General features: G+C 49.3%; 1 protein-coding gene across 2 annotated transcripts in view; it reads right to left on the minus strand.

The window, feature by feature from the left end:
* The window catches only part of USH1C (USH1 protein network component harmonin), a 52648-nt gene that overhangs the window by 6969 nt on the left and 24917 nt on the right, over window positions 1-20762 (minus strand). For both annotated transcript variants that reach the window (XM_007458783.1, XM_007458782.1), the window contains exons 15-18: window positions 19508-19581; window positions 1147-1188; window positions 533-586; window positions 99-198 (exon numbers count right to left, since the gene is read on the minus strand). In XM_007458783.1, coding sequence (XP_007458845.1) covers window positions 99-198; window positions 533-586; window positions 1147-1188; window positions 19508-19581 — 270 coding nt within the window. The remainder of the gene's footprint in view (window positions 1-98; window positions 199-532; window positions 587-1146; window positions 1189-19507; window positions 19582-20762) is intronic.

Here is a 20762-nt window from a genome sequence, read left to right on the forward strand (position 1 = left end):
GTCAGCCCACTCCCAGAAGGCTGCTTTTTGCTCTCCTGGAAGATCCTGTATAACCATAGCACCATCCCCAAACTGGGGCATGGCTGGTCCCCACTCACCGTGCCGCTCAGCAGCTCCGCCCTCGTAAACAGCCGAGACGACCACCTTCCCGATCGGGGAGTCCACACCGCCTTCCAGGGCCAGGTCTAAGGCTCCCTCCTGGTGAGAAGAAAACAGCCCTTTGGAGCCAAGCAGACAACAGGTTGTGGGCACCTGGGCACCCACTAGCCTCTTGCCGGGGCCACAGACAGGGCGGGAGAAGCCATGGGGCAATGGCAGTGCCGTCAGGGAGGAAATGGGGCATGGATGCCAAGCGGGACCTGGGGGTGTGGTCCTACAATAGCAAGGGGTGTTCCCAAGGAGAAAGAGGAGAGTGGGGATCTGAGGGGTCCCCCAGGAGTCACCTTGAGAGTAGGGGAAACAAGGGACCAAGATGGGAGGGGGCAGGGACAAAGAAGCGTGGTCTCCGCCTGACCTCCATGTGCCTGGGTACCTTCTTAATGCGCAGGAGCCGGACATCCTTTCCTACGATCTGCTCCGGGGTGAACTAGAGGGAAAAGACAGTGTGGGGATGAAGGATGCCTGCCTGAAGGATGCAGGTGGGGGCAGGGGTGGGAGGGAAAGCCAGGCACCTGTGGGACATTGGGCCCCACAGAACACATGGTCAAGGGGACCTTGCACAGCCTCATCCCCATCAGTCTTCAGCTGGAGGTCCCAGGCCCCATGGGGGCCCCATGGACACGCACACACAGAGATCGTTTTTCCCTGGGATTATTGTGAGGACTGGGCGAGAGCATGCCTTGTAAATACACAGCACAGTGTCTGGTATGTAGTTAGTGCTCAGGAAGTGTAACTGTTGTTGTAAACCACACACACACACACACACACACACACACACACACACACACACAGCCGAGTTCACAATGGAATGCTGTTTGAAAGGAGCCTACACAGGGAAGAGCAGCTGGGGCCTCCTTGGGGCTGTTCACACGCCCTGCCTCATCCCCAGGGCCCTCAGAACCCACAGTTCACCAGCACCAAACACACCGTAATCCCCCACCCCCCACTCGTGGGGTCACTCCCCAGGGGAGGACAGCTATCTCTCACCATGGAGTGGGGGTCAAAGCCTTCCTCGTATTTCCGGAAATCCTGGAAGCAAAGGGAGGGTGTTAGGGCTTCAGAGCAGAGGCCCTTGAGAGTCACTGCAGGAAAGAAGCTTAGGGCGGAGGAAGACAGTGAATGGCTAGGAGGTAGGGGAGAGAGTGGCGGGGTGGGAGGGCAGTTGTGGACGGCATGGGGGATTCGGGGAGGAGGCTGGCAGCCCTGACAGCCAGAGCACCCCTGCCCGGGAGAAGCGGGAAGCTACGGGAAACATTTGAAGGACCCTGGCCCTGGATCCTGCACTGTTCCAGAGGGGTGGGCATCTGTGGCTGGCAGGGGCACCTGCTGACATCTAGGTGGTCTGGGCAGCCTGGCTGAAGGTCTCATTGCCCACAGCTTCAGGTCTTTTAGGCCCTTTCTCAGCTCCTCCAAGTGCCCACCTGAGGCCAGGTCCAGGCTCTGGGGGTGAAGCCCAGCTTTTCTCCACCCAGTGCTCTGACCCCAAAGAAGGATAATACTTCTCAAGAGGCTCCCTGGGGAAACCAGTCACAACATGATGGGCATGGGGAAGGGACATCAGGCACCCAGAGGCAAAGGAGGGTTGTCTGTGCTTGCCCAGTGCCTGCACTGTTCTTAATGTAATGCTTATCTAGAAGGTAAAGCTCCCCCCAGAACCTAGCCAGGGGAGGAGGGGGACGCTCAGCTCTGGGGACCTGGCTTGGTGGGAGCTGTGGGAACAATATCCCCAACAATATGCCCTTCTCACCAAGTGAGGTGGTGAGAAGGGAGAAGGGGGAGCAGAGTCGGAAAAGCACTGTCTTCCCAGGAGTCACACACAGAGAGCAGGAGCCCGGGGTCCATGGATTGAGGGGCCAGGCATGCTAAGCCTGAGGGCAGCAAAGCCTCAGTTAGTCCCCACGGGAAGGTGGGAGCAAAGGAGAAGCCCTGTGACAGGTGCCCATGCAGCCTTGCTGGACTGAGTGGAGTCACCCGCCAGCATACAGTCACCTGGGCCACACCAAGTGTCCCCTGGGGCCTGTGGTTGGCATCACGGGGAGGTCACCGCCTCCTCTATGCCCAGCATGCAGCAACCAAGCTCTGGGCTCAAGACGGGGGCCAGATATCAGCAGACGGATCCCTGGGCATCTGCCTGCCCTGCCTCCTCACTCGCCTTCATCTCCCGGGCTCAACCCCGAAAAGCCTGGGGGTCTCCAGCCTGGCCCAGCTCTGAGGCCACCCCCAGGTTGGTGTGTGGGTATCAGGGCAGCAGACAGAGGAAGGGATGCAGCAAATCAACGGGCAAGGGGAGTCATTAAGCAGGATGTGGAGTCAATTCTCTTTCACGGAGAGAACCCTGCCTAGCCCTGGCTGTGTCTTCTGGAAAAGTGAGCAGGGCTGGCTATGGGCCTCCCTCTCTCCTTTCCTCTGAGAATCTGCTCTCAGCGACAGACTGGATGGCAAGGACTTGTGTCTTATGTGAATTTAGATTAGAGACCTATAAGCCACTATTGTGGGTCGGCCCTTGAAGAGGGAGTCCAGCCCTTCTTCCAACAGATGGAGACACTGGGACACAGAGAGGTGACATTCATGCTCAAGTCACCCCGTCAGTGGGCAGTAAGGTGAAGGTCTGACTCCCAGTCTGGGCCCTTGGATTCCTCACCTTCCTGCCTCTCTCTCCTCGAGACCTATTTGTGCCTTGAATAACAAAACCCTTAAATGTCTATTTTATCCTGAGAGGCAGGATGGCGTAGGATTTAGGATCCCAACTATGGAGGCTGACCTCCTGGGTCAAATTCAAATCCAGGGTCTGACACTAGCTGTGCCATCAAGGGCATGATTCCTAATCTCTCTGCATTGGTTTCTCATCTATAAAATGGGGGTGATAAAAGCATTTACCTCCTAGGTTCTGGTAAATATTAAAAGAATTAAAGTACATAGAGTATTTAGAAGCAGTGCTTGTCCAGAAGGGAATGTCATGATATACTTAAAGTGATGAAAGGGAAGAAACTACTACCAAGATTACTCTACCCAGCAAGGATCTCATTCAGATTCGATGGAGAAATCAAAAGCTTTACAGACAAGCAAAAGCTAAGGGAATTCAGCACCACAAACCAGCTCTTCAACAAATGCTAAAGGAACTTCTCTAAGTGGGAAACACAAGAGAAGAAAAGGACCTACAAAAACAAACCCAAAACAATTAAGAAAATGGTCATAGGAACATACATATCGATAATTACCTTAAACGTGAATGGATTAAATGCTCCAACCAAAAGACACAGCTTGCTGAATGCATATAAAAACAAGACGCATATATATGCTGTCTATAAGAGACCCACTTCAGACCTAGGGACACATACAGACTGAAAGTGAGGGGTTGGAAAAAGATATTCCATGCAAATGGAAATCCAAAGAAAGCTGGAGTAGCAATACTCATATCAGATAAACTAGACTTTAAAATAAAGAATGTTACAAGAGACAAGGAAGGACACTATATAATGATCAAGGGACCAATCCAAGAAGAAGATATAACAATTATAAATATATATGCACCCAACATAGGAGCACGTCAATACATAAGGCAGCTGCTGACAGCTCTAAAAGAGGAAATTGACAGTAACACAATAATAGTGGGGGACTTTAACACCTCACTTACACCAATGGACAGATCATCCAAAATGAAAATAAATAAGGAAACAGAAGCTTTAAATGACACAACAGACCAGATAGATTTAATTGATATTTATAGGACATTCCATCCAAAAACAGCAGATTACACTTTCTTCTCAAGTCCGCACGGAACATTCTCCAGGATTGATCACATCTTGAGTCACAAATCAAGCCTCAGTAAATTTAAGAAAACTGAAATCATATCAAGCATCTTTTCTGGCCACAATGCTCTGGGATTAGAAATGAATTACAGGGAAAAAAAGGTAAAAATCACAAACACGTGGAGGCTAAACAGTACGTTACTAAATAACCAAGAGATCACTGAAGAAATCAAAGAGGAAATCAAAAAGTATCTAGAGACAAATGACAATGAAAACACGATGATCCGACACCTATGGGATGCAGCAAAAGCAGTTCTAAGAGGGAAGTTTATAGCTATACAAGCCTACCTCAAGAAACGAGAAAAATCTCAAATAAACGATCTAAACTTACACCTAAATGAACTAGAGAAAGAAGAACAAACAAAATCCAAAGTTAGCAGAAGGAAAGACATAAAGATGAGAGCAGAAATAAATGAAATAGAAACAAAGAAAACAATAGCAAAGATCAATAAAACTAAAAGCTGGTTCTTTGAGAAGATAAAATTGATAAACCATTAGCCAGACTCATCAAGAAAAAGAGGGAGAGGACTCAAATCAATAAAATTAGAAATGAAAAAGAAGTTACAACAGACACCGCAGAAATGCAAAGCATCCTAAGAGACTACTACAAGCAACTCTATGCCAACAAAATGGACAACCTGGAAGAAATGGACAAATTCTTAGAAAGGTATAACCTTCCAAGACTGAGCCAGGAAGAAACTGAAAACATGAACAGACCAATCACGAGGAATGAAATTGAAACTGTGATTAAAAATCTTCCAACAAACAAAAGTCCAGGACCAGATGGCTTCACAGGTGAATTCTATCAAACATTTAGAGAAGAGCTAACACCCATCCCTCTCAAACTCTTCCCAAACACTGCAGAGGAAGGAACACTCCTAAACTCATTCTATGAGGCCACCATCACCCTAATAACCAAAACCAAACAAAGATATTACAAAAAAAGAAAATTACAGACCACTATCACTGAAGAATATAGATGCAAAAATCCTCAACAAAAAACTAGCAAACAGAATCCAACAACACATTAAAAGGATCATATACCATGATCAAGTGGGGTTTATCCTAGGGATGCAAGGATTCTTCAATATACACAAATCAGTCAATGTGATAAAACATATTAACAAATTGAAGAATAAAAACCATATGATCATCTCAATAGATGCAGAAAAAGCTCTTGACAAAATTCAACACCCATTTATGATAAAAACTCTCCAGAAAGTGGACATAGAGGGAACCTACCTCAACATAATAAAGGCCATATATGACAAACCCACAGCAAACATCATTCTCAATGGTGAAAAACTGAAAGCATGTCCTCTAAGATCAGGAAAAAGACAAGGACGCCCACTCTCACCACTATTATTCAACATAGTTTTGGAAGTCCTAGCCACAGGAATCAGAGAAGAAAAAGAAATAAAAGGAATCCAAATTGCAAAAGAAGAAGTAAAACTGTCACTGTTTGCAGATGACATGATACTATACATAGAGAATCCTAAAGATGCCACCAGAAAACTACTAGAGATAATCAATGAATTTGGTAAAGTTGCAGGATACAAAATGAATGCACAGAAATGTCTTGCATTCCTATACACTAATGATGAAAGATCAGAAAGAGAAATTAAGGAAACACTCCCATTTACCATTGCAACAAAAAGAATAAAATACCTAGGAAGAAACCTACCTACAAAAGACCTGTATGTAGAAAATTATAAGACACTGATGAAAGTAAAGATGATACCAGCAGACGGAGAGATCTGCTGGAGATGGAGATGGATTGGAAGAATCAATATTGTGAAAATGACCATACTACCCAAAGCAATCTACAGATTCAATGCAATCCCTATCAAATTACCAATGGCATTTTTTACTGAACTAGAACAAAAAAATCTTAAAATTTGTATGAAGACACAAAAGACCTCGAATAGCCAAAGCAGTCCTGAGGGAAAAAAACAGAGCTGTAGGAATCAGACTCCCTGACTTCAGACTATACTACAAAGCTACAGTAATCAAGACAATACGGTACTGGTACAAAAACAGAAACATAGATCAACGGAAAAAGATAGAAAGCCCAGAGATAAACCCATGCACCTATGGTCAACTAATCTATGACACAGGAGGCAAGGATATACAATGGAGAAAAGACAGTCTCTTAATAAGTGGTGCTGGGAAAACTGGATAGCTACATGTAAAAGAATGAAATTAGAACATTCCCTAACACCATACACACAAATAAACTCAAAATGGATTAAAGACCTAACTGTAAGACCGGACACTATAAAACTCTTAGAGGAAAACATCGGAAGAACACTCTTTGACATAAATCACAGCAAGATCTTTTTTGATCCACCTCCTACAGTAATGGAAATAAAAACAAAAATAAACAAATGGGACCTAATGAAACTTCAAAGCTTTTGCACAGCAAAGGAAACCATAAACAAGACGAAAAGACAACCCTCAGAATGGGAGAAAATATTTGCAAGCGAATCAACAGATAAAGGATTAATCTCCAAAATATATAGACAGCTCATGCAGCTCAATATTAAAGAAACAAACAACCCAATCCAAAAATGGGCAGAAGACCTAAATAGACATTTCTCCAAAGAAGACATACAGATGGCCAAGAAGCACATGAAAAGCTGCTCAACATCACTAATTGTTAGAGAAATGCAAATCAAAACTACAATGAGGTATCACCTCACACCAGTTAGAATGGGCATCATCAGAAAATCTACAAACAACAAATGCTGGAGAGGATGTGGAGAAAAGGGAACCCTCTTGCACTGTTGGTGGGAATGTAAATTGATACAGCCACTATGGAGAACAGTATGGAGGTTCCTTAAAAAACTAAAAATAGAATTACCATATGATCCAGCAATCCCACTACTGGGCATATACCCAGAGAAAACCATAATTCAAAAAGACACATGCACCCCAATGTTCACTGCAGCACTATTTACAACAGCCAGGTCATGGAAGCAATCTAAATGGCCATCGAGAGAGGAATGGATAAAGAAGTTGTGGTACGTATATACAATGGAACATTACTCAGCCATAAAAAGGAATGAAATTGAGTCATTTGTTGAGAAGTGGATGGATCTAGAGACTGTCATACAGAGTGAAGTAAGTCAGAAAGAGAAAAACAAATATCGTATACTAACGCATGTATGTGGAACCTAGAAAAATGGTACAGATGAACTGGTTTGCAGGGCACAAGTTGAGACACAGATGTAGAGAACAAATGTATGGACACCAAGGGGGGAAAGCCGCGAGGGGGTGGGGATGGTGGTGTGCTGAATTGGGTGATTGGGATTGACATGTATACACTGATGTGTATAAAATTGATGACTAATAAGAACCTGCTGTATAAAAAAATAAATAAAATTAAAAAATTAAAAAAAATAAGTAAATAAAATTTTAAAATTAGTTTGAAATTTTAGATTCAAAATAAAAGAAACACTTAAAAAAAAAAAGAAACAGTGCTTGGCATACCACAGCTAAGTGTCAGCTGTCACCTGTCCTGCGTTGGGGGCAGCTTCCTTTGCAGACCTTCCTATCTCACTGTACAGCTGACACCTCCCCTTTGTTCCCTGCCTGCAGTCAAATCAGCCTGTAGTCAGATATTCGGTTATTGGTGAGGATGTTGGCTGCAAGATCTCCATCTTGGGGTCTCTTTCATGAGCAATGAGACAGCCAATCCAACGGTTGGCTCTGAGGATGCAAGCCCCAGGAGGTGGGAGGATAAGTGGCTGCCTGCCTGAACCCACTCATGGACCTGCAAGGACTTCTGTGGGGCCCTGTGCACAGGAGCGCCCCCTGCAGATGGAGGACCTGGGCCACCACTTCCTCCCTGATGGTGGTTTGGGGCCAAGTGGGGTTTGGTGAAGCTGTGATCTGCCTTGAGGAGACAAGACATAGGAAGGGGCAGGGAAACACCTCAGGCAGCCCCTTTTTCTCTCCTAGAGCTGCAGCAACCACCTATCTTGGCCTCTGTGACCCTCTGAGGTGTCCCTCTTCTGCTCCTCTATGAACAAACAGCAGCAAAAGAGGCCAGCCCCCAAGGACCCTGCTGCTTTCTCAGCTTAGCCATGGGGTCTCGCAAGCCCAGGATCCCCACCTGATATGAGATACACACACACACACACACACACACACACACACACACACACCCCAAACCCCTGGCCACAGGTAACAGGACACAGTTTTGGCCTGAGGCTCCTGGAAGATGGCGCTTGGGGCCACCTCCAAGCTGACAGGCACTCCCAGAGAGGTCAGAGTGGGAGGGGCAGAGGGTGGTGGGGAGGACCACAGACACACGACGGGTATCATTTTACTTGTCGGAACGCTGTCTGATAAACCACCATCCTCTTCAACATCTCCTGTGGCTGCCAGAAAAAAAAAAGTTCCACGCTGGATGTTACCAATAGGTCTCATCTGCCCCCTGGTGCCAAACCCTGGGCCTGCCAGCCTGGGGTTGCTTGGCCAACATCCCTCCCCAGACAGACACAGCCTGATTTATGTGAGGGGCCCCTCAACGCCCCCAGATGCAGCAGCTACCTAGTCCTAGTGAAGAAGACACCACCCCTTGTCATCAGCCTGAAAACACAACGCGGAGGCTGTCCCAGGAGCGTGAACTTTGCTTTTTGGAGAGCTAAAGCTCAAAATAAGTATCTGAGCTACTCCACCCTAACATTTGGATAGGGTTTCCTTGAAAGGGGAATATAAACTCTGGCATGACTCCTCCCACTGTGGGCGGGAGGCCTGTCAGGGGCGACACCCTTGCAGGGCGTGTACCTGAGTCCCAGCTTGCTCAGCCGTGGGTGACCGGGGGTGGGCAGACCCTCCCCCACCTCAGGGCCACACCCCACATTCCCAGCAGCAGTGAGGAGTGAGACAGGAAGTGGAGAAGGGAAGTGGATCTGCTTTGGCCAGTTCCCCATCTGAGGGTGATCCACGACAGGCCTTAGGGGCGCAGGCTAGGGCAACTGGAATCACTGTAGGTTTTGGCAAAATGGCAAGTACGTAGGAGTTTGGGCTTTGGAGTCTGAAAGACTGGAGTAAATTGTCAGCCTGGCTCTGCCTTGGACAACCTACTTAACCTCGCTAAGCTCAGTTTCCTCAAGTGTTAAACAGGGCTAACAATAGGAACCATATTATTACTTCTAGATGGCGCACTAAGCTGTTTGGTCAAGTGAGAAACGGGCATTTCTCTGGCTGTGGCAACATCCACTTATACCTATGTGGATTCACCTCTTGGCTAATGAGAAGGTGACAAGATGGCATCTGATGTGAGTTTGTATCCCACCTCGCTCTAGAGGCAGTAGCAGCTACGGGAGACAGTGCATGTCTGCTCCTCTGGAGATGCCCTGGAGGGGACCCAGGGGGCTTACCAGGACCTCGGATTTCACGGCTGGCCTGTAGATGAAGTTGGGCTCCTGCTGGACCATGACAGGTTTGGAGATGGTGGACACGCCAGGGCCTCGTGGAGGCTGTGGGCTTGGGCAAAATGTCTATGGGGTTAGTTTAAAGAGAGACCCATGTGAGGTCATGGCCCGGGTGGCCCAGGCCAACCACAGCACTTTGACACACAGGCAAATTCACACCATGCACTGAGCCAGCCTGGTCCATTCACCCTGCCGGATGTCCTAGGGACAGGCACAAGAAGTCCATTAGCCACAGTGTGTCCTGAGGCCACAGAAACTATTGGGTGGTTCTGAGGAATCAGGGACTTGAGCCAGAGCCTGCTATGGGGGCGCCAGCGGGCACTGTCAGTCAGATACTTTCAAGGCTCTCTCTCAGTGGCCACAGGTGCCATCCAGCTTACTGTCTCCCAAAGGAGACAGTTGCAGTTCCCGGACTGCACATGCAGCATCTGCTGTTCCTGGTGGGTGGGCACAGAGGTGGGGGTTTGGGAGGGAGGACCAGTAAGCGCGGCATCCAGGAGAGCTGATGCAACACGTCTGCTTTGCTCTAACCCACTTGATCATCTTGGGCAAGACAAATCGGGTCACAGCCCTGCCCCAAAGCCTTCATGGGTCCCCACTGACCACTAAACTCCTTGGCTTGACCCCCATGAGCTTCTCTACTTTCCTTGGCAGCCTCAACCCTCACTCCTCGCCCTTCTCACACTGCCTAACTTGAGCCTCCAAAATGCCTTGTTTTCTTGCCTTGAGGGTTTTTTAGCTTGGGTATCACCACCTTTGGGGACCATTCCTTGAGCTTTTCCTCTCCACCCCCTCCCCTCAACATAGCACCTGTGCTTCCCTCATCTGCCCTGGTAGTGTGGGAGTTTCCTGCTTACTTGTCTGTCCTTCCACCAGACAGTCTCAGACAGGGACTGGGCTGCCTATTTTGTGGTGGTTCTCTGGTGCCCAGCACGGTGTCTGGCATATAGTAGGTGCTCACTAAACATGATACCTGAGTAAACGAATGACTCAGTATTATGGTGGGTGCATGGGGCAGTGCCTGGGAGTACACGTGGCTCTGAAAACCTTCCCCTGGCAGGTGCCCGTGTAGCAGGCACAGGTGCCGACCTGACACAGGTGTTTGTTTCCACCGCCTGAGACCTGCTGACGGCGGGGCTGACTGTGCAGATGTGTGATGGTCCACACGTCCTACTGCAGCACTGATGACCACTTGCCAGTAGCATGCAGGGAGGAGAAGGTTGGGCAGGGTCAGCGGTGCATGGGCCAAAGTGCTGACGCGAGCAGGATGACGCTAACCAAAACAGCTGACCCCTGGCCTCCGCATCAGGGACAACAGAGGCTTTGATGTCACTTAAGAGATTTAGGGTCCAGTTCTTCAGAGGCTCCTTTTGTGGGGAGAGTCTCTTTTAACCTTCTCTCTGCTCTGATCAGGAACTAACAGTGGGAACTTTGTGATGCCTGGAGAAATCCAAGAAAGTTGGACCCTGTTTTTGAATCTTGACCCTGACTCAAAAGGTTGCAGTTTACCTCCGATTTCACGTTTGCAGCTTCACCCAAATTGTCTTGTACCCTGATCTGTCACTGAGCGTAGGTAATGTCTATTGAGCACCTCCTATGTGCCTGCCACTCTCCCAAGTATTAACTTAGAATGAATTCATGTATTAACTTTGATCCATGTCATAATAGGTAGGTGCCGTCAGCATTCCAATTTTACGGACAAGGATACCTAGGTTCAGACAGATGAAATAGCGCATGCCCAAAGTCATCTAGCCAGTGACTGAGCCAGGATTCAAACCTGGGTAGTTCCTTCCTGTCATCGTTATGTCCCCTGCACCTGCAATGCCCTTCTCCCATCCTCCATGTATCACCATCCCTCAAGGCTCAGCTCTACAGAGGCACCTTCAACTTCCCATTAGAATGAATCTCTCCCACAGCACCTAGCCTGTGCCAATTTTATAGCTGAATCCTGCCTGGTCAGCTGCTAATCCTTCAGATAGCAAAGTCCTGGAGAGCACAGGTGTGCCAATTGCCTCTGTGTCCGCTTCAGCACAGCTCCCCACTCCCACACACAGAAACACAAGGAAGGTGCTCAGTTGATTACTCAGTTGAATTTGTTGAGGGAAAGCTGCTGCCCCTCTTGGTGGGGGCCACTCACAAGAAGGATGTGGGCCTCTTTGCCAGGCTAACTCAGCCCCTGCAAACTGCACTGCCTGGGCTCTGGGGCAAGACATCCTTGGGACAGACAGACTTCTCTCTGTCAGAGCTCAGGGCTCAGGACCCCACCGGGAGTCCCTCTGAGAGTGCCCTGCTGGCAGCTGCAGCCTCGTCAGCATCTGGCACTTTCTTCATTCCCACATTCCTTCCCCCAAGCGCTCCTGAATGCTCTGAGATGTTTATTCTGCACTTCATGCAGGAACTCAAATCCATGCAGGAAAGGTTAATAAAAACAACTGATCGGGTACTACTGACTAGCCTCCCCCCAAATCCCCACTCTTAGCTGACATGAGCTGCTGTAGTTCTGACTGGAGTCTTAGCCTCACAGCTACTGGAGCAGAGAAATATTTTGTTTTTCCCTCCAAAGGATCAAAGCTCCATCTCTTCCTTGGGGATCGCCTCTTAGGCTTTGGGTTAAGAACAATTAATGAGAAACATGTCTTTTTGAGAAAGATCACTGTTCTTCCTGCTGACATCCAAGAAAAAGATCCCTAATCTTTTAGTAGTAAATTTGGAGCTTTCTAGGAACTATCCATTTTCATTTTTTCTGTAGCTGGAAGCTGGCCAGAAATTTATGGGCATTATGCTTCAAGCTAACGTAGTTGGCTAGTGCCATAGAAAATGGCACAGTAATGTCCTAATTACTGGACAGTGTTATCACCTCATTTACAGAGCCTAATACTGCTCCCCTGCTTCCCATCCCCCTTTTCCCCTGTTAAACAGAGAATTCATTTCCCATGTTCAAGGCTTTCTGAGCTAATATCAAGAAACAACTGGCTGTCATATAAATAGAGCTCTGGCTCTTCATTAACACAGCCTTGCAAATACTACATTGAATGTTACCAGCCCATACTAGCCAAGTGGAGCAAAGAGAGAGCAATCAACACTGATACAATGTTCCTCATCCCAAGTATCACAGGCAATTCACCATACAATACAGCACTTCAAAATCAGCAGAAACCACACACATGCAGGACATCCGCGACATGCAGGCTGGGGAGCTTGTTCTTGGAAAATGGGGTGGGGGGATGCTTCTTCCCGTCTCCACTCACAGGAACAGAGGAGGACTTGGGAAACAGCAGCCCGGCCCACTCTTCCTGCTTCCCAGCATAGCATGCAGAACAGAGGTAGTACCTTTGGGGTGGTGGGTGGGAAGCTCCGTTCAGGGACGGGAGAGCTGGCCGGCTTCCCACTGTGGTTCTTTGCCTCCCAGTCCTCTGCTGGATTGCCTGTCTCCCCAGCGCGGAAGGGGTGGTTGCCTAGTGCCTCTTCCAGTGCCGAGGGCAGTGGGCGGGTAGGAGTGAGGTCTTGCGTAGGAATGGATGGTGGGGGAGGGATGGGAATGGGGGGTGGAGTGCGTTGCACCCAGGGTGAGGATGAGGCACTCAGGCGGCCCGATGAGGGAAGGACGGGGGGCGCGGGGACCTTGGTGGGTGGGTTGGAGGGTGGAGGGTGGGGCATCACAGGCAAGGCAGAAGTAGCCTTGGGGGGATAGTGGAACATGTCCAAGGGGATGTCATCCAGGTCAGTGGTGTGGAGGTGCAGCCCACCTGCGAAGCGTCTCAGGGGTGGGGCCAGGGGAGACACAGAAGGCAGGGGAGGCGGGGGCCCTGTGGTCATCTGGGGGTTGCAAGGAAGTTCTGTAACTGCCCCACTTCACAATACATCGAGTATAATGCTCATCTATTTATTTCTCTTGCTGCTGAAGACCCACCACCCTCAAACCAGAACCATGCGGGTGTCACTTCTCTGCCTCCTGGGTGCCCAGATGATCCCATACGAGGTGGCCAGTAGGGAGTGCCCAAATGCAGGGGAGCCCCAAGTTATGTGGGTGGTAAGAAGGCGACCATATAATCCATAGATGACCAATTAGATGACCAATAGTCATCTAAACTGGAACACACTTGACAGTGAAAAGGACAACTGAGTAATTATGCCAGGACAACAGGCCTAACCGGGATCATCTCAGATGAGCTGGGACTTAGTGGTCACTCTAGAGATAATCCCAGAAATACAGATATGCCCCCCTCCTCAAGAGAGGAAGGGGGAGTGGGCTGGTTGGAGGCCCTGGACAGTGAAGCTTGCCAGTGGCCATCTTGCCTCCCACTGTCCCCAGGGTGGGTGGTCTTGAAGGCAGCAGGAGGGTCTATGTGGAAAGAAGGGCTCTGTTACCTCTGAAATCTCAGTATCAGCAGAGGAAATCTGCTCAAGGCGCGTCTGACAGAGCCTCTCCACCCAATATTGAATCTTTTCCGATTCCTCAAGGTCTTCCCGCTCTGTCTCCGATACCTGGGACCCAAGGCCGGCGCAAAATGGAGAGGACAGAGGGCACACTTGAGTCACATGTGGGCGGCACACTCAAATCAGTAGAACAGAAGCACTTCTTAAAAAAACCCAGAGTAATGTTGGGTGTGTCAATTACCTAGAAAAGGCCCCGGGATTGTTCCACCTGGCCCCGGAGGAGGTGGAAATAAGGGGGGAGGGGGTGTTAGGGTGTTGGGCTAGCCAACGGCAGGCAAAATCCGAGAAGGAGCTCGTGCACTGCGTGGGATTAGCTGGCCCCCAGGATCCCCACCAACCCTGAGGCTCTTATGATTCTCCAAGTATGGTCCTTTTATAGGCTCTCAGCACCTTCCAAGAGTTCAATTGTACTATTTTTCATCCAACCTCGGCCGCCTTGTCCTCAGAAGCACAAGCTCAATTTTATCTTTAATCTTTTAGCTAATTTGCTCCTAATGACAGATCTAATGCACTTCACATTTTTCAGGACTTCTCTGGATTTGTAATCTAATCAGTTTGGCATTCTGATTCATGGAAGCATTAAAGAGAAGTGAAACCAGTTAATATCTCCAACAGCTAGGGAGTTACCTAGGAAATAGGAATTACTTATGCTGGAAGACTACTTTTGACATGTCTTCAAGGGGACAGCCTTAGATATATTCCTGGGTGGAAGAGGTCTAGCCTCAGACACATCTCATGTTGATGGGAGCAGCCTCAAACTCACAGCCTGATTAATTGGGGGATAACCTCAGACACCCCACCTGCCTAAAGGGGTTAGCTTCAGACCCAAACCCTCAGACACAAGGCAGATTGGGGAAAACGGGTCTTGGATTCATAACCTGGGCTGGGGAGGGGGGTGTCAAACTGACCCAGATCTAATGACAGGTGGGTAGAAGGCTAACTTCAGATCTACAGCTGAACAGAGGGTTAGCCTCCGACTCAAACTCTGAGCAGGGAGGGCAGCCTCACAGCCACACGGAGGGTGGAGCGGCCTAGCCTTGGGCTCATACTCTGGTTGGGGGTGGTGGGAGTAGAGGACAGACTCAAATCTCTAGCCACATGTGTAGAGGCTAACCCGAGACCTACAATCTGGGCAGAGAGGCCAGCCCCTGAGCAAGGGGGCCTGTCTTCTCGATCCCAAACATACACTAAGGCAGAGGCTAGTCTCAGACGACTCTGGGTAGGTAGGAAGATGTCACTCTCCAGCCTGGGGAGGAGGCCAGGCTCACTCCATCCTTGGACTGCATTTGGGAAGAGCAACTCCATCTGGTTCCCTGAGAGCGTGGTGGGGACCAGGCAAACTGCCTCAGGAATGCTCACCAGGCCTGGAAGCAGGACACATACCTCCTGGGCCAGCCGGTTGATCTTCAGTTGCTTTTCCTTCTCTAGCATTTCCTCTTTCTCTTTGTAAAGCTTTTGCTCAAATTCCAGTTCCTTCTTATTCTTTCTCAACTCCTGAAGGCTATCATACTTGGCTTTCTTCTTATCCTTTCCTTTCTGAGCAGATGTGGCATTGTTTATAAGACAAGGGTTACAAGGTAGTGTTGACACTGGCACAGCACAGCAAACAGGGCATTCAGTCTTCAGACAACAGCAGGCAACCACCCCACGGTGAGCCCCTCCCCTAGCTCTGCCCCACCACACTGGGCATTGGGCTTAAGGTTAAGGACAGGCAGGACGCCGCTACCCATCACAGAGTGAGACACATTTCCCTGTGCCAGCCAGAACTGGCTTACTAGCTCACTAACAAGATGTGTGACCTTGGTTAAGTTCCTTAACCTCTCTGGGCCTGGTTTATCTCATCTCCAAAATGGGGGAAATACCTGCCCCACTGGTTTGCCATTCAGAGCCAATGAAATAACATCTATGAAAGAGCTTCGTGAGCTTCAAAGTGCTGTATTTTAAAAAGCATTGTATTTATTTCTTAGTATCTGGGCATATGCCTTCTCTAACAACTGGATGTTCAGACACCACAGGTGCCTCCTGGTAGATTCTAGAGAAAATCTGGGACAGATCCCCTGTCCTGAGCTAGAGGAGAGGGGTGTCAGCCTCCAACCTGGGAGCCCAGAGCCAGGGACATCAGATTTTGTCCTGATGCTTAAACTCCAGACCATTTCATCCTGGAGAGTCCAAATCCACTGTTCCCTCTGAACTAGGCTCCTGAACTGAGGACTAGACAGAAACTACAGGACCGGGAGATGGTGGGCAGGAGAAGGTAGGGAGGATGGCCTAACTGCTCTTCACTGGCCATCAGGGTTGAAGAGGACTGGGGGAAGGAGATGCAGGGTAAACAGACTTCTTTTTCCTGTTTGAATTAGACCACAACGTCTGCCTTCCTGGTTGCTTCTCCCATGGGCTTGCAGGGAAGCCAGGGAGTAAGGAATGAAGAGAATTAAGATTTATGGACTGCCTAGGTGCCAAGGGATTAAAAGTTGATTATCTCGTAAGTAGGTATTATCCCCCTTCTGATGAAAGAGCCGAGGTTCAGAAAGGTGAAGTCCCTTGCTGGACGTCAAACATCTAGTAAGTGGTGGTCCCAGAGTTTGGACCTGAGTTTCCCCACGGTGCTCTGATGAGCTGGGGGCAATGAAGCATGGTAGGAGGGAGCGTCAGACCCCATCACACAGCATGGAGGACAGGGGCCAGCAGAGAGAGTCAACACTCTGGGGAAGGAGGAAGCCTGCACGTTCATTGAGCTCACCCCCAAACCCACAAGGCTTCCTGGGGCCTGCTCTCAGAATTCCTGAATCATCCCAGCATCCAAGGCCAGGAAGGAGGAATTGAGTTTCCCAGCAATGGACACACAACTTTGTCCACAGCTGGAGGGGCATGATGGGTCATTATGGGCATGTGACCGAGTCATTCTGCCTCCCCTCCTAAAGACTACCCCCACCTCTGTGCACAGGTGCTTTGGAGATGGTTCCCTATCTAGGATATGGGGACTCACCCCCAGAGCAGTCTGTGAGCCACCTGAGAAAATGGTTTTCATTACTCCAGAGTTCTGCTCGATTCCTTCCTACCCTGTTCACTAGACTCTCAGCTCAGTTGATAGATGAATCCCTACTATCATATTAACAATTCAGACAATTCCCCAAGAGGAGCCAGAAACATTCTACCCAATGGCAGCTTGCTAGACTAAGGGCATGGCCTCTCACAGGGACCATCATAATAGGCATGGCCATTCTACTAGTTTTAAAAAAACTACCAGTGTTAAGATTTTAGAGCTAGGGCTCCTGGGTGGGGCAGGCAGATATGACAGTTTCTGTCCCATCCCCAAGAAAAGAGCACCTGCTTACTGATGCAGAAAGGCAAGCTGCCCCATAGCATTGCCTACTGATCACACACTAGCCTTCTCCATACATGTTGCTTAGCTGTGTGTGAATCTGCCTGCCCTGCCAGATGGCGGGCTCCTACAAGTAGGGTTGGTCTGCGTGATTTACTCAAGCAGTCCTGGGGAAAGGATTCAGTCAGAAACATGAATCCTTCAGGCGCTGGAATAGACTTTGTGAGGTCACAGGCCTGGGTGCCTTGAGACCCAGAGGGCTCAAGAAGACACTGAATAGTTATCTTTTCAAATAAGGGGAATTTTGTGCATTGCTGATCAAGGTCATAGAGGGCCACTTGTATTACCTGGGGACTTCGTTCCAGCTGCTGGGAGACAAAGCATCTCACATGCCTCTAGAAAAAATGTCAATGGATTTTCAGAGCCAGCATGAGGGACACGATTCTGTTATCCTTTAGCTGTCAGTTAAATTCATGGCAGATATTCCTTCTGGTCCAGACTGAGAGGAGAGGCAGATGGGGTGGATGTACTCTTGCTTCTACCTAGATGCAATTTTTCTCTCTTTTGGAAGTGAAATGAAAACCAAAATACCAGCTATTTCTGGAATGACTGGACTAATGAATAGAGGAAAATAAGCTTTCCTCGTCACCAACAGCGATTTTCGAGGGACATGATTTCTGATGGGAGTCGTGTGTGGAGATGCTAGTTCTTTTACATTTATCTAGTTATTAGTGCCTGGGAAAGAATTTACATCTCCTTTTATTATTTTTTCAAATAAAATCCTCTGTGTGTGTGTGCACATGTGCGTGTCTCATAACCTGCACCCAACTTGATTTTTCACTCTGTCTGACCTTGGTTCTGGTCTTGGCCTCTGGTTCTACTTGACAGAGAAACAAAGCAGAAGCTTCCTGCCGTGGCTCTGCCCTGTCCCGTGCCCAGTGGGGCTGATGCCGACCCAGCAGTGCCTGATGGTACCTGGGAAGGTCTCAGCCCATGAATACCTCCCCCACGATGCCGCCGTGACAGCGCCCTGCCATCTGACATCAGTCTGACAGAGAGGCACAGACAGGGTTAGCCCCCCCAGTGAACAGGCGGTCACACTGCTGAGAGGCGACAGGAGAAGAAACCATGTTTGGAAAAGGTCAAAACCAATGGCAAACTCATCAGCAAACAGCACTCAGTCCTGGCCTACCTTCCGGATGGTTGGGAATTTGCCATCATAGCGATAAAACCATCCAAAGGCTATAAGAACACAGAGAACAAAGCAATGAGATGCAGTTCAGCTCAGCCAGAGCATCCGTGGGCAGCAGCCAGGAGGAGTTGGGTTCCCAAGGAACTCGCGGCTTTGTGAGATGAAGAGCAGCCTCGGCAAATTCAACAGCAGAACCGCACCCTCTGTCTGACTCTCCACTTACCTGGCCTCACCTGGGTTGTAAAGCAGGCCCAAGACCACCTGAGAAAGGGCCCGATTCCCAGGCCCTGGGCCACTGCCTCCCCCAGGACACTGGCTTCAGAAGTCAGTGCCAGAAAGTCAAAGAGAAAGCCCCTTGTAGAAGGATGAGCTTTTCCCCATCACAGCCACAGTCTGCAAACACAAAGCCCCATTGAACAAGGCCTCTCCTGACTGGCGTCAGGTTCCTCCATCCAAGAAACAACCCGAAACAAAAGGGAGCCTGGGTCTCTGCCTAGAACGACTGTCAGACAGAACAAAACTGTCTTGTCTCACAGAGCAGGCCACGTCCTCTGCTTTCAACAGCGAAAGAGAAGGCTCTGGCAGGGTCAGCTCAGGGAAGGACGCTCAAGCAGCAGGGGGCAGGAGATCTGCCCCCAGAAAAGCATATCCCCACCCAGGCCAGATCACCAGCCCCCTGCCTTCCCCAGGCAACAGCATGACGGATGGGCTAATACCTCAAGGCTGAAGCTCCCTGGCCAGAAGTGATGGCTTAATTACCCACCCTTGACCAGCCTGAGCTCTGGAACAGGATCTAGAAAGCCCCCTGCTAGACCCAGCACTATCCTCTTAGTTGCTGGATGTTGGGGAGGTCTAGGGAGTCTTGGGGGAGAGGCCAGAGCAGCAGAGGAAGAACTTAGGCTTGGGTAGTATTAAATATTTGAACCAGCAGTTCCAGCTGACATTTCAGCCTGGCCGTGAGTCTTGTCCTTAAGGTATTGTATGCAGTGCTTGGACCAAGCCGGGGCTTGGAGGAGCTTCCCGGACTCCAGGAGTCCCTACCACATATTGGCCCCTCAGAGCTGGGTGTCTGCAGGGCTGGCAGGAGGAGGCAGGCAGGGCAAACAGAGCAGCAGGGCCAGGGAGCGAAGCGGGGGCCGCAAACCTGCTCTCCCTGCTTTTCCGTGCCTCCGTCCAGGTCATCTGCCGGGTCAAACTCGGGGTCCACTCCCACATCATCTACCCGGGAAAAGAGGAGGAAGCTGGTGAACCAAGAAGGACTTGGGAGATCAAGAGGCCAGAGGTGCTTGGGGGTGCCTGGGGGCCTGTGACCAGCTTACTCCATGGGAGAGCTGGGAGGTCAGGGGCGAGAACAGGGCTCAGGAATCCAGAGCAAAGGTTTCTTGCTCTGGGATGGTGCGTGCAGTGCTTTTAACCTTGGTAGTTCTCATTTCTCCATCTGTAAAATGGGATCACAACAGGGGCCTCTGATCTGACAACAGCATGAGAACCATTTTGCAGGGTGTTTGGTTGAAATAGGAGGTGCAGTACTGATGACAGGAATAACTTGAGTATCATACACGTTTGATGCCACGGGCTTGCAATGGGAAACAGATCCTCCCAGCTTCTTCTCATCACCCTTGGAGCTCTGGGTCCCCAGGGGATGTCAGAACTGTGTGTGTGGGCAGCAGATGGAAGTTTGGGATCCTGAGGAGGTGATGAGGTCCCAAGGGGTAAAAGGGGGGCACGTGTGTTTAGGAAGACATGAATTCTGACCTAATGTGGAGAATAGCAAACTGTCCTTCTCAGTGATTTCTAACCTGGACTCTGGCCTCCCTGGGGCCCTGGAGAGTAGTGTTTGAGTCTGCTATGAGCTGCTTATTAATATTTCAAAATATTAATTAGAAGAGCTGGCCTATTAACCTATGAAAAGGCTATACATAAGTGCCTTTGCTTTTGGCTCGGTTTATATTTACTCAACAATGGAACACTGATGCTTTCTTGCTAACAAGAGGGACTACTTAATAAAACAGTGAATACAAATGATTACTTAATAGTGTGGTAGGAAAAAACTCAACTTCCAAACCATGGGGTCTAATGGGATTGGGGGCTAATAGATGGGGTCCTTGATGAGAAGGCTGGAAAGCTCTTATTTAAACTTCTTATCTTTCAAGCCTCCTTCCAGCTCTGGGAACCTTAATTACCCCTCTGCCCACTTTTGCTTTTGCTAAGGAAAGCTATTTTGGGGCCTCTGTGACTGTACGTCCCGGCTTTGAGGGCTCAGTGCAATGTTGAGGCTCTGCTAGGTCGGTCATGGGTAGGCAGGCAGAGCCCCTGGGAAGCAGGTGGGGAGGGGAGCAGTCAGTCCCACCCTGATCATTAGAATGAGTGGCTTCATTTTCCAGGCAAGAGATGCTTCA

Source organism: Lipotes vexillifer, unplaced genomic scaffold (genome assembly GCF_000442215.2).
Source record: "Lipotes vexillifer unplaced genomic scaffold, Lipotes_vexillifer_v1.1 scaffold892, whole genome shotgun sequence".
Taxonomy (NCBI): Eukaryota; Metazoa; Chordata; class Mammalia; order Artiodactyla; family Lipotidae; genus Lipotes; species Lipotes vexillifer.